This window comes from Schistocerca gregaria, chromosome X, assembly GCF_023897955.1.
Source record: "Schistocerca gregaria isolate iqSchGreg1 chromosome X, iqSchGreg1.2, whole genome shotgun sequence".
NCBI lineage: Eukaryota > Metazoa > Arthropoda > Insecta > Orthoptera > Acrididae > Schistocerca > Schistocerca gregaria.
The window spans coordinates 209810795-209825688 of record NC_064931.1 but is presented as its reverse complement, the minus strand read 5'-3'; the positions used below and the strand labels follow the sequence as shown (position 1 = coordinate 209825688).

Below are 14894 nucleotides of genomic sequence, written 5' to 3'. Positions count from 1 at the left end.
AACATGTGTACCTCCACCTGAACAAGTACATTTCAATAGAACTCCGAAACTGGATAATTGTAGTAGTCCATTTATTAGTAATGCACTGTATTAATAATAAGATAAATATTATGAAATATGCCAGTACTTTTTTTTAATCGTTACTTTTAATATTAAGTTACAAATGCGAAAACTTATGTGTTGTGTTACATTACAAGCAGCAATGCAAAAACACAGTTCCAAAATATTCCTTCATAGCCACCATTGTTGGAATGTAGTAGCAAGGTCAGTTGTCTGAAGTTACTGCCTGTATGCCATACACAGCGATCTATGAACGTAACTTCTGAATCCAAACTGAGAAGACAGAAGGGTAGTAAAATGTAATTAAAAATAAGTGTGTTAGACACAACCAATATGAACACAAACTTAAAAATGTATACACTAATCAACATTTTCAAGCTGAACAGTTATTACAGTTGTCTAGCAGCTCCAATACACTTTTGGAAAGAGATATTGCATATTACCGCAACTATCTTTGTTTCTTTAGCTCTCTCCATTTCACGCTTGGCTCATCATCACATGGTAACACAAACTGGAGATTCCGGTCTTGTGCTTTTCGTTGACAACATAACGCACCTTGTGTTTAACCCTGCTGCTTTCCTACATTTTATAATTTTTATACAGTAATGGAAAACGGTGTTTTTAATACAAATGATCATGTTTGGATGTATGACCTGAAATTAATGTCATTATTAACACCTGAGATGGTATGGTGTTGGGCAAAATTCGCAGCATTTCAATAAAGAAGTTCATATAGCAACTGTGCCCAATCATGACTTTTTTTTTAATACCGCAAATATTTATACTAAACAGTGGTTCATGTATCAGAACACAGCAAATATCATCTGATGAGCAAATTCAAAAGAAGTAAGTGTATAAACCTGTGCTGCTTGTGTTGTGATTCAAAGAACAAAAACAGCATTAACATTCAACTTATAAGTTATGCCCAACTGAAAAGGAGACCATGTAATTCCAGTGCGTGAATGTGTGTGTTGAGAGACTGGATACTGGTAGTCCCAGTTTGCACGAACAGAACTAATGGCTTTGCAGCAATTTCTTCATTTCTGGAGAGGTGTTTCCGCAGTTTGTTGCACAACAGATTCCTCCCAATCAGCACAAAGACAGGTTATCCAATTTCTCTGTGCAGAAGGGAAGCATGCCTCACAAATTTATTACAGGATAAAATAGATGTATGGAAAGCAATGTCTCGCGGGTTGCACAATATTCCGGTCATGTCAGCTTTATGAAACGGAACGTATAAACATCCAGGACCTACAACACCCAGGGCACGCACGTGTTGTCACCACCAGTGCCACGATTTTGGCTGTGGAGGAGCTCACATGTACAAACCATCAGAACACTATCTGACACTTTGCTGTTGAAATGTTGATAAGCACATAAACACAAGAAGCTTCATTATATCAAAGTTTGTGCACAGTGGGTTCCCAAGCATCTTTCAGAGAATTAGAATATCATGAGAACTGACGTTTACCTGACCCATCCGCTGAGATACATGGAGAGAGTAACAGATTTCACTGCTGACATTGTGGTATATGACAAAATGTGGTATCGCCATTCTGACCCAGCCTCCAAATGGATGAGCACAGAGTGGCGGCATCCTGACTCCCCTTGTCCCAAAAACAAAAGAAGCCCACTCTGTCACTAAGGCCAGAAAAGTGATGCTCAGTTTATTTTTAGTGAAGAATGATCTCTACTCATCAACTGGCTACCACAGGGTGCAACATTTAACACTACAGATTTATCATCTTAAAGAAACAAATTGCTGAGGCTCAAACAGGTCATCAAGAACACATGCAGGGGGCAAGCTCTCGAATGGGATACTGCTTCTCAAGGACAACGTTAAGTCACATAGGCCAAGAAGACCCTTAACCTCCTCCAAAAATGTTAGGTTCTCGAACACCTTCCTTACAGCCGTAATATCTCCTCATGTGAGTCGCCTGTCTTTTGCCTCTTAAAACAAATTCTCAAAGGTCAGAGGTTCACCTGTGAAAAGTGCAGAACACCATGGAAAACTGGATCCATCGGCACCCAAAGAGTTTCTATAATAAAGCCATGCATTTCTTTCCTATGCATGAGGATTGGTGTATTAATGTCAATGGCAATAATTATATTACGTGGAGAGACTAAAGACATTGCTCTGTTTGATTATATTGTTTATTACGATAGGCCTATTTTGATGTGATTGCCATCTTCAGGTTGTATCAGATGGTCTTGATATCCACATGACGTCAACGTCTCAGTTGCTGACACACTATTTTATAAGTCATACAGATATCAAGACCAGCTAATATAACCTGAAGATGGCAACCAGATCAAAATAGGTCTATTGAAATAAACAATATAATCAAACAGCTGTGTCTTTGGTTTCACAATACAATATAATAATGTCCTTATATGACGTATATGATGGCAGCATACCTAGATGAGTACAAAATTGCAATTATGTATCGGTGTATTCCATATGAACTGTAAGGGGAAGCCCTCTGAAAACTAAACCTACATAATAATATCTTCCTCTACAATGATTAAAGAAATATTATCCCAGTTCAGATGGCTTTCCTGTCTTATGTTCACAGAGTGAATGCTGCAAGTTTTGAATGAGTCAATGCGATAAAGTTGTGTGAAAATGTTGGAATTCTTACTCTTCAACAACATCCTACAGGGAATTCACACACTAGGGCTACAAATCTTCCTGATTAACTTTCTTTTACTTAAGAAATATTATTTGTAATCCGAAAAGTTGTTCCATGATATAGTTACAAAACAATAAAATGAAAAAATAAATAAACAAGCAATCACATTTCAGTGTCATTTACATCACAGGTATCTTGGATGGTGAATGTGACAGCTTTATGTTCCCTCTTAAAATACTGAATGAGCAACTTCCAAGAGTTTTTCCCAACTATCTTCAGCTCTAGAGATTTAATATTTTCATTTCAGTTTTATCTGTAGTGGTTCTATCAAATCCTCTTAAAAGATTTCAGTGTCCTGCTCCTATCCAATAACAAGCCAATCTTAAGTAACTATTTTTTGAAAGTATTTTCATTTTAGTCTTCTGAAAACTAGCGAATGAGAGTATAAACCAAGACACATCCTAAAATGATTAACAAATGGTTAGAAGACTGAATTCTAGCATTTATTTTTTCTAAAACAGTCTAGTCTATCTCTGAAGGTCGAGAAGCAATTTTATGCGCGTTTAAACCTTCCTTGGAATAAACACAACAAAACTACAATCCTCATCACAGCATTACAGCCAACAATGATGGCAAAAGAATGGAAACACAATATGGTTATCTAAACACATGACAGTACTAAGAAATCTAACGTATAATAAAACAAACTGATAACAATTACATACTGCACTAGTTAGAAACAGAAACTGTCCCAGGGCAACATGAAATGACAATTCTGGTTGCATTAGGACATATTATTATTATTATTATTATTATTATTATTATTTAAATTTTATAAATTATTCACTGGTATACCTTTGCCTTTGTGACATTCCAAAGGTGATGAACTTCCTTTCAGAGAGGACTGTCTCTTGATCATCTTAGAAATGAACTTTCGACAGGACTCACAACTGAATATTCCAAATTTCCGGGCCTGTTTTACAAATCGATAAAATCTAACAGCACCACAGACCCCACATTCCACAGTTTCTGGTAAATGTGCTCCACCTGCACCTGAAAAAGAAGGCACATTTCTTTACTTCTACTACAATATATTGCCACAAGTTCTGATATCTTGAGAGAGTTTTATATTTTGAAATTATACATACAGATAACTTCACATGTAAAATACTGGCACATAAAATTTAAATATTTATATTTAGGGTGAAGTGGGGTAAGTGTAACCACGTTTTGGCATAGTTCAACTTTGACACAAAATTGCCAACTTGTTATTTAAGATATGATTTTGAAATTTCTCATGCTTAAAGTTTGACTTATTGACTTTTAAACAATCTACATTTTGTTTTTGAAAAAATAAATTATATGATCAATTAATTGTTTTCAAAATTTTGTGTTGTGAGGTTACACTTGCCCCATGGTTCGGGGCAAGTGTAACCCTGCATTGTTGTACCCATACAGAGGGTTGTAAAAGAAATTTGGGGTAGGTGACCTGATTACCCAATTTTTAATGAATTTGAGGATTTTTAAATTATTAAAATATCTTAAATTTTAATCAAGATATGAACTTTTTTTTTAGCACACGCCTCTTTGTATATTATGAAATACACAGAAAATGTTAGCTAAACTAAAAAATAAGTGTTAGCCTAAACCATAAAACACTGAAACAGAATGCTTCATAGATGATTTATTTGTGTTTTATGCCAGTAATTTATTAGTTTAAATTCTACAAAAGTAATATTTTTTCTGTAGTAGGCAATTTTACAAAAATAATAAAATATCTAGAGAAAAGAAAAATTCACTTTATAAGTTCACTTTCTATTATTTTTCATGGTAATTGAACTAAAGTTGTTGGCAATTTGTGTTTAAAGCTAAAATGCCCTAATTCAACTTAATATATTCACACTTAGGCCCTAACTATTATTTAGTCACTGGATGTTGTGTGAATCAAATTTAACACCAAATGTCAGGTTTCCCCTGCAACTCTAAGTAGGCTCAGGCAGCACTGAAATGACATCAGAGGATGGAACTTCCGTCTCATCTCTTCTGTCAGCCAGTAGAATGTGGTGCCATGCTTTGTCTTATTTTTGCATCTGAGGAAAATCACTTCTGGATCTTCTAAATCATTAATTTTGGTAACTTGGCCAATAAAATGAACTTTCTTACATTTTCTTGCAAAAGCTAGCAGAACATAGTTTCCAATTGTAATTTTACCTTTGGCTTCAAAAAAGTTTGCATCTTTTCCTTCTTCACAGTTCATCATTTCTTTCCTGAGATCGTCCAGTGTTATTATAGTCTCATTTTCTTCATCACTACTTATTAAAGATAGGCCTTCAGTTTCACTTTCTTCACTTGTTGATTCAACTTCGTCTTTTTTACTTGTTACCCATATGAGCAATCAGGGATTTTTTTCCACAACATTCCGAGATGCCATTTCGAATAAAGTAACAGCACTTTGTTTGGAAGATTTACTTTCATTACCAAGCCCTTTTTTATGTCGATAATGCTTTTAGGTTTTGCTTTCTCCTTATTATCCTTGTTTCCTTTAAAATCTTTTTTGGGACTACACTGTTGGACTGTGTCATATTTTATAAAAGGAAACATGGTTTAAAAATATAGTAGACTTAAATAAAAAACAAAATATATCTCACACAAACTGAGTAGGCCTACAAATCCAGCACATCAGGTATTCTGGTATCAATATGTACAGGAAGGCCAGTTTAGTGTGATAGCAAAAACAAGGTTACGGCTTAAATAAATAAATCTGTTCCGGTAAGTTTGTTTGGGGCAAATGTAACCCCCCCCCCCCCCCCCCCAATTACACTTTCCACAGCCTGTTGGTTACACTTACCCCACATGGGAAAAAGTTGGGGTAAGTGTAACCATGCCTGGCATATCAAGAGCTTTATCAGTAGAGTAAAATGAATCTCATATTTGAATTTGTCATGCAAAAGTTAGTTTTTAACCAAAAAATTGTGCAGTTATCTTTAAAACTGCAAAAATGACAGACTACCAAATTCCGAGCATGTCACTCACTCGCAAATTACCAATTTATGTCAGATTTGACAACTTATGGTTAAATATAACAAAGAAAGGGATAAATTAATATGTGTGATAGGTCAGAGGTAAAAATACAGCTTCTTTAAGGCACCATAAGCCGTGGTTACACTAACCCCATGGTTACACTTACCCCACTTCACCCTAATTTACATGTGTGTAGCACACTTCTTCAAGTTGTTCCCCCTTTGAAAGGCTGTGATAGCTGATGTGCCACATACTAACTCTGCTGTAATAACTGAGTAGCATTCTGGGCAGTCACAGCATCTGACGAAAGATAATTAGGTTAGCTTAGCAATATAGACAATATTTTTGACTGCCCACACACTGCTTAAACACAAAACTGTAAATTTCATCCGCATCTTAATTACTCACACCCTATAGACCAGTTCTTCCAAACTTCATAATTACATAGCTGTCAACCTAGAGAAAAAGCTATCAGTAATCACATAGAAAATATGGAGTGGGTCCGCCCTCACTCCCAAATAATTTAAAAAATCAGAAGCCTGATTTACACCTTTTCCAGGAATAAAAGCAGCTGTACATGAAAAATCATGTTAAGTGGAAATGGCTAAAAATTAATTTAGTAAACATGAATGGTGCCTCCAAAAAATTTATGTAATTTTCAAATACTGCAAAATCAATACACATACATCTCACAAATTATTACTGAAAATATGAGTAAAACATGGAAACAAAATGCACTTACATTTTTATAAACAAAGTTCACTTACACTATTATATGAGAAGCCTGTCTTCAGTGTGTTATACAAAAACACTTACAGGCCTTCCTCATTCACTGCCTCTTTTTCTTCTTCTTCTTCTTCTTCTTCCTCAATCTACTGTAAAACCCCAGTTAACCGAACTTGGTTGAACTAAAATGTGGATTATCCGAAACAACTCCGAAAATCGCAAATTAAAAGAAATCCTGTACTCGTGGAAATAACTTGAGCTGAGAGTGTGCTGGACTTCGATTAGCAGAGAGAGGTGAATGCCTGGCCTCAGATTGCATACCCACCCACCAACTCAATAGTCTTAAACAAAGCTACACTATCGACAATAGTGCAGTTAAGTGGTTGTTTCTTTCGGCTGCATGTGTCTTTTGATACTGTGCTGTAAACAATGAAGCACAATATGCTGCATATTAATGTACTGTAATTCTAAAACTGTAATTTTAACTTTAATACAGAACCCCTTCAAAGAGATTTTTTTATTTGTTTCACCTTCAAAAACACATGCAATACAAAATATTGTAGTACATGTTAGATGTTCATTGCTTAACCTGGGCTTCTCCCTTTACTTCAGGTAACTGGGGTTTTGCTTGTACTTATACTTATATAATACAGAATTTATATATTCAATGGTGATCAAAAATAATTACTATAATAGTATCAGAGTGGTGTGTTAAGTATGGATAGATAGGTGAACTGCGCGTCTTGTGCTGTCACCTGGTTAGAAAAACCATAATAGCTTACAGATGAAGCCTTGGAACCTTGTGAAGTTCACTGGTTCAGAAGCAGTTTTATTCCTATTCCTTTAAGCTGATACATGTAGAACAAATAATTTTTGTCATCACTTAACATAACCTGTCTTAGTAAGCCTTGGAGACGAAATCATTTGGAGACAGGTTTACTACATACCCAAAAAGGAATTCGTTACAATCAATCAACAATTTTGGTAGCATATGATGAGTGAAATGAAAACAGTAACTTTTTCGATTTTTTAAAAACACCAAAATGTAAAATGCCTATTTTCATAATTCCTAGTAGCTTACCATAACTCCGTAATTAAGATGATAAATCTGTAGCAATTACTGACAAACCGTAATAGTTGATGTAATCAGGTGGCCACTCTACACCTAGCACATGAAAAGAGTTCACACTCTGCTGTACAAAAACTTGTGCTGGTTACTTATTGTCCTCTCTACTCTGCACCTTCCCCATTCTCCATCTTCAAGTATCGTTTTTCTCCATTTCCTATTGTTGGTGACATTCACACTGAACACATTTTCCATGTCATTTACTGAACACTATTGGGTATCGATTCTCTTGGTATCACCCTCAAGCACACTTCCCGTTTTGAAGGAAGTTAAATCTGAATCTCATCCACAACTGTTATTCAAGACACCAATGCAACCAGACTTTTCAAGGTTACTAGTATGCCGCAAGTGTTGTCACTGATTCTCATATTTTTGGATTTTTACAAGCTTCTATTAACTTCATACACATGTATGAAATTGGTGGCCAAATTTCCCCATCCAATATTACTCAAAATCAATATCCGAATGTGTGTAGAGCAACAGATTAGAAATTTTTGACAAAAAAAGGACATTCTTCTTTAAAAAATAACAAATTTTCATCAAAAAATGTCACCTTATGCTTTCCATTACTCCTTGCAATTGTAATTACATGGATACAGTTTTATGATCCATTGAACAAGTAGAAACTGTTCCACAAACATTTGTCATTTCAATATTTGAGAAACGGAAAGTAAAGATGGACCTCTTGTCAAAGAAACAATTTTCAATACAAGCAAAAAGTTCAATGATATTTAAAATATTTATTTTCATTTCTTTGTATACTATGGCAGTTTACTTAATTCTGAACACATTCGTATAGATTTGAAAGTTGTTTGAGTCCAACAGAAGTCAATAATGTCATTAAAAACAACCAATGACCGTTTTCTGACAAAGGAATTTTTGTTGTTATGGGAAAATAATACTAGCCCAACAAGAGGCTGCTTTTCTAAATTTTGCAGCTGAAAATGTAATGCTTCACAAAATAGTATCTTCTAAATTTTATAGGCATTTTAAGGAGCTCCGAATAACTTTGTATAAAGAAGAACGCTTTGTGAATATAATACTGCCAAACAAGATAAGCGGTCCCATTTGTATGAGAGTTACAAATGCCTGCAGCTGTTACCAATTTGCAGACATTAGCCCTAAAATGCCAGCTGACAGCTTATATAACTGCAGCAATAAATCCTACACCTACAACATATGTTAATTCTGCTGCTGCTAGAAATGAAAAAGGTGAAGTTGCTGTGTATACATATGACTCGTTAAATGTCTTTAAGATTAGTAGCAATAACAAAGCACCTCAAATAACTAAATAGACCCTCTTTTTTGTTCATTGATAGCTACAAACCTAGTGTACATTGCAAAATGGACATTAACGAAAATGAATTTACGCACCAGATCTTCCCTGAAGAAACCGGACCCATTGGGTTTCCTGATGCAATAATTCCTGCAGGGATGACAAAACAATGAAAGGATTATCTTTTTAAAAACATCAGGACCTACAGCAAAGATGAATAAAAAGACATTCTATGTCTTTAAGTAGAACGAGAACCTGAACCTGAAGTCAGTGATTATGGAGATCCTGAGGAAGAATCTTACCAGCCAGATATTCAAAAAGCAAAGAAGAAGAGGTAAAATGCTGTTTGTGAATGATCTTGAACCCCCTTCAGACCAGTATTTTGTAAGTAGAAAATCAAATCTTTAGGCCACTATAAAACAGAGGATATCAGCAATTTAGTTTTGGTGGTCTTGTGAATTCAAAATTTTAGGTGGTTTTGAGCCCATTAATGGCTTCAAAATCAAAATCTAATCTAAAAGATACCATAGCATAGAGTAAAAATGTGCAGGATATGCTAATTTCTTTCAATTTGGAGCCAATTTATTGGTTTAAAATATTTTTTTTTCACTGTAACGTGCTACAGGTCAGAAGAGGTTAACCACTTATTGTGTAGTGTTAACTTTAAAAACCACATACCACTCAAAGGACATTTCAGGGTAATACATATGCAGAATTTGTTTCCTAAACATGTCTGACTAAACAACAGTAATAAACGAAACTTTAAAATATGTTATCTCAAAACACCTATTTTCCATCACCAATATCCAACCTGTCACAGCTCATTGAAATTTAGAGAGAAATGTAACTTTTCGTTACAAATTGTTCAGAATTTAACGCTGAATGTAAAAATTACAATACCTCAAAATCCAAAATTTTTGACAAGAGATCTTATTTGCTTTCCACCTGACACTTAGAGATAACCAGAAATAACACTGACACATTTAATGTTGTTGTTGTTGTTGGGATGTTTAAGGGGGACTAAACAGCTAAGGTCATCAGTCCCCCATTCCAAAAAACCGGCGAAACAAAATTTACGGAACAGGTAAAACCCCAAGGGGGGAGGAGACGCCCCTCCCCCCAGTCACTGAAAGAACACCAATGTGGCAGCGAACACTAGAGACAAGAAGAGTACAGACGAACACTGGACAGAAAGAAACGGAAGAAAATAAGAGGGTCGGAGACTGGTTGACTGACCATGGGAACAAAAATTGGGAGAGAGTCAACCACCCGAATACACACATTAAAATCTGCGACCAATGGGACACTCGAGGACAAGATACACAGAAAGGGAAAGGGACAGGTCCCCCCTAAATGGAACCATAAAAAGGACTACCACGGATAAAATTTAAAACGTCGTCAGCCATGGAGGCATCGTCGCATAAAACCAAAGGCAACGTGCCCGGGAGATTAAAAGTCTGCCGGAGGGTGCGCAGGCGGGGACACTCCAACAAAATATGGGCGACCGTCAACCGGGACCCACACTGACACAGGGGGGGATCCTCCTGACACAAAAGATGTCCGTGCGTCAGGTAGGTATGGCCGATGCGGAGCCGACACAGGATGACAGAGTCCCTGCGAGAAGCCCGCAGGGAGGACTGCCACACATCGGTCGTCTCCTTAACAGCCTGCAGTTTATTCGGAGAAGTCAGGCTACGCCACTCGTCACGCCACATCTGAAGCACCTTACGGCACAACGCCAGCTGCAAATCACGAGCCGGGAGGCCGATCGCCAAAGTGGGGGCGTCGACCGCCCCTTTGGCCAGCCTGTCGACACGTTCATTCCCCGGGATGCCAACGTGACCTGGCGTCCAAACAAAGACCACCGAACGACCAGAGCGGGTAATGGCAAAAACAGACTCCTGAATAAAGGACACCAGAGGAGAAGAGGTATAGCAGCGGTCGATAGCCTGGAGGCTGCTCGGGGAGTCACTGCAGATGACGATGGACGTACCTGAGCAGGAACGCATATGCTCAAGAGCGCGCAATATGACCACCAGCTCTGCAGTAAAAATACTGCAGCCAGCCGGCAAGGAGCGCTGTTCAACATGGGCAGCGTGAGCAAAAGCGTAGGCAGGACGACCATCCACCAGGGAACCATCAGTGTAGACAGGCTCACAGCCTGAAAACGAGGCGACGAGCGCAAGAAAACGGTGACAGAGGGCCACATGCGGAACCGAGTCCTTGGGTTCCCGTGCCAAGTCCAGGCGGACGGACGGACGGGTCATACACCAGGGAGGCGCGGGTGCACAGGCCCGGAAGGGCGGCAGAAGAGGGAACGACCCCAGTTCAGACAGCAGGGACTGGACGCGGACAGCAATGGAAAGCCCAGACCTAGGTCGCCGGTCGGGCAGAGGGAGAACCCTGGCAGGGAAAAGCAGGCGATGATTGGGATGGCCCGGTGAGCAATGCACGTGGACAGCATAGTCGGCGAGCAGTCGGTGGCAGCGAATCCGCAGTGGGGGAACCCCGGCCTCCACCAGCAGACTATCCACGGGGCTCGTACGGAAAGCGCCAGTTGCAAGCCGAACCCCACAGTGGTGTATGGGGTCCAACAACGTCAACACTGAGGGCGATGCAGACCCATAGGCCAGGCTCCCATAATCAAGCCTGGACTGCACAAGGGCTCTGTACAACCGCAACAGCGTGCTGCGATCTGCACCCCAAGACGCATGGCTCAGGCAGCGGAGGGCGTTGAGGTGCTGCCAGCACTTTTGCTTCAGCTGAGTAATATGAGGAACCCACGTGAGCCGGGCATCAAAGACGAGTCCTAAGACGCGGCTAGTGTCCACCACTTCAAGTAGGTGACCGTCGAGGTAAAGTTCCGGATGAGGGTGGACCGTCCGACGCCTGCAGAAGTGCATAACTCGAGTCTTGGCCGCAGAGAACTGAAATCCATGAGTCAGAGCCCATGATGCCGCCTTGCGAACGGCTGCTTGCAGCCTGCGTTCGGCGGCTCCCGTAGTCGTTGAGCTAAATGAGATGCAGAAGTCGTCGGCATACAAAGAAGGAGACACCGACAACCCCACGGCTGCAGCCAGACCATTAATGGCTACTAGAAATAAGGAAACGCTCAACATCGAGCCCTGCGGGACCCCATTTTCCTGTATATAAGATGAACTAGAGGCGGCACCGACTTGCACCCGGAAAGAGCGGCGCAATGAAAAGTTTTGAAGAAAAGCTGGGAGCTGACCATGAAGACCCCACTCGCGCAACATAGCAAGGATGTGATGCCTCCATGTTGTGTCATATGCCTTCCGCAGATCAAAAAATACAGCAACGAGATGCTGACGGCGGGAAAAGGCCGTACGGATAGCAGATTCCAGCCGCACCAAATTGTCCGCAGCAGACCGGCCCTGACGGAAGCCACCCTGGGATGGAGCGAGGAGACCGCGCGACTCAAGGACCCAACACAAACGCCGCCCCACCATACGTTCGAGCAATTTGCACAAAATGTTGGTTAGTGTAATGGGGCGATAGCCGTCCACCGCCAGAGGGTCCGCACCGGGCTTCAAGATGGGAACGATAACACCCTCTCGCCATTGCGACGGGAACATGCCCTCGCTCCAAATGCGGTTAAAGATGGTGAGGATGTGTCTCTGGCAGTCCCTGGAGAGATGCTTCAGCATCTGCGCGTGGATGCAGTCCGGTCCTGGCGCTGTATCAGGGCAATTGGCGAGGGCAGTGAGGAATTCCCTCTCGCTGGAAGGAGCATTGTATTTTTCAGAACGACGTGTGTGGAACGATAACGGCGTCCGCTCGGCGCGCTCCTTTAGAGAGCGAAAGGCAGGAGGGTAAGTTGCAGTCGCAGAGCTCGTAGCAAAGTGCGTGGCAAGGTGGTCAGCAATGGTGGCAGCGTCCGTGCAGACAGCACCGTCCAGGGAGATTCCAGGGACACCCATAGGAGTGTGGTATCCATAAATCCGCCGGATGTGGGACCACACGAGCGACGGGGAGACACGGGAGCCCAAGGATGAAATGTACCTCTCCCAGCATTCCTGCTTACGCCGTGCAATAAGACGACGGGCCAAGGCACGGAGCTTCTTAAAAGCGATGAGGGTCTCCAGAGACGGGTGCCGCTTATGACGCTGGAGAGCCCGCCTACGGTCGCGAATAGCCTCAGCAATCTCCGGTGACCACCAGGGGACAGACTTCCTCCGAGGGAGTCCAGAAGAGCGAGGGATGGCAGTCTCGGCCGCAGAAATAATTGACGAGGTCGAGACACGGACCACCCCGTCAATGTCACCCTGTGGGAGAGAAGCAATGGTGGCAGCAGAAGTAAAAGCCAGCCAGTCAGCCCTGTTGAGAGCCCAGCGGGGCAGGCGCCCAGAAGAATGACACTGGGGCAGTGACAAATAGATGGGAAAATGGTCACTACCACACAGATCAGGATGCACTCTCCAGTGAAGGGATGGGACAAGTCCGGGGCTGCAAAGAGAGAGATCGATGGCCGAGAACGAGCCATAGGCCACACTGAAATGCGTGGGAGCACCGGTGTTCAAGAGGCTAAGGTCGAGCTGAGCCAACACATGCTCCACAGCGCGACCACGGTCATCAGAGACAGTCCCACCCCATAGAGGGTTGTGGGCATTGAAATCGCCCAGAAGCAGCAATGGCGGCGGGAGTTGAGCCAGCAGCGCAGCCAAGACATGTCGGGGGAGTTGCCCATACGGAGGAACGTAAACAGAGCAAACAGTAATAGCCGGCGAGAGCTCAATCCTGACAGCGACTGCCTCTAAAGGCGTCAGAGAAGGGGTACTGGTGAGCTACAGACAGAGTGGTGAACAAAGAGGCAAACTCCACCTGAAGCTCGATGACAGTCAGCGCGGTTCTTATAGTATCCCCGATAACCGCGAAGGGCAGGGGTCCGCATTGCTGGAAACCAAGTTTCCTGAAGAGCAATGCACAGAACAGGGGAAACACTCAGAAGCATCCGGAGCTCAGGCAGGTGGCGGAAATAACCGCCGCAATTCCACTGGAGAATGGAAGCAGGAAGGGACTGGGAGGGCGTGAAGGCGACTAAGAGGCAGACGGCGCCGCAGAGTCAACGGCCGCCACTGAGCGAGAGTCAGCTGTGTCCATAGGGGAGGTCCCCGAGGGTTCCGTGAGGGTGAGATCCGCGGCAGAGGCGAGGATCTCCACCGCATCCCCAGAGCCAAAGCTATTGACAGCAGGCGGTACTGAAACTGCCGGAGCGTCCTTCTTCTTGGACCCGTTCCGGACCTTCTTCTCGCGTCTGTCCTTTGGCTTAGAGGGCTGAGAGAGTTTCTCTGAAGGAGCATCAGAGGCTGACGACGACGCAGAAGCCCTACGACCAGCATGTGGATGAACCTTCAGCCACTGGCTGACATCCGGCGGGGTAGCAGAAGAAACGGAAGAAGGGAGGGCCCCGAGGGACCCCTTCCGCGAGAGAGGAGCCGGCAGAGACGACGCCGGCGGAGACGACGCCGGCAGAGAAGGGGGAGGGGGAGGGGGAGGGATCGAGCCCCCTGGTTTTGGAGCAGATGTCACTCCTGAAGCATGTGCAGGGGGAGTGACAGAAGGGGGTTTGCCCCCAACTGCTAAGGGGGCAACAGAGGAAGGCTTGCCCGAAGGCACGAGGGAGGCAGACAGAGATGGACGGCCCCGAGGGCCAACTGAAGGCGGCACAGAGGAGGCGACAACTGCCGCCCGCGAGGGCGACGATAACGTAGCTGCAGCATAAGAAGTTTGAAGAGGGACAGGATGCAACCTTTCAAATTTCAGTTTTGCCTCGCGATAAGTAAGCGGGTCCAGGGTCTTAAATTCCATAATCTTCCGCTCCTTATGAAGAACGGGGCAGTCCGGCGAGCATGGAGAGTGGTGTTCCCCACAGTTGACACAGACAGGCGGAGGCGCACATGGAGAATCGGGATGAGAGGGGCGTCCGCAATCTCGACATGTGGCGCTGGATGGGCAACGGGAGGACATATGCCCAAACTTCCAGCACTGGAAGCACCGCATCGGGGGAGGGACGTATGGCTTGAGGTCACAA

At 42.6% G+C, this 14894-nt stretch overlaps 1 protein-coding gene across 2 annotated transcripts in view; it reads right to left on the bottom strand.

Moving 5' to 3' along the window:
* The window catches only part of LOC126297780 (histone-lysine N-methyltransferase trithorax-like), a 221568-nt gene that overhangs the window by 179058 nt on the left and 27616 nt on the right, over positions 1–14894 (bottom strand). For both annotated transcript variants that reach the window (XM_049988962.1, XM_049988961.1), the window contains exon 3: positions 3549–3746. In XM_049988962.1, the coding sequence (XP_049844919.1) occupies positions 3549–3746 (198 nt within the window). The remainder of the gene's footprint in view (positions 1–3548; positions 3747–14894) is intronic.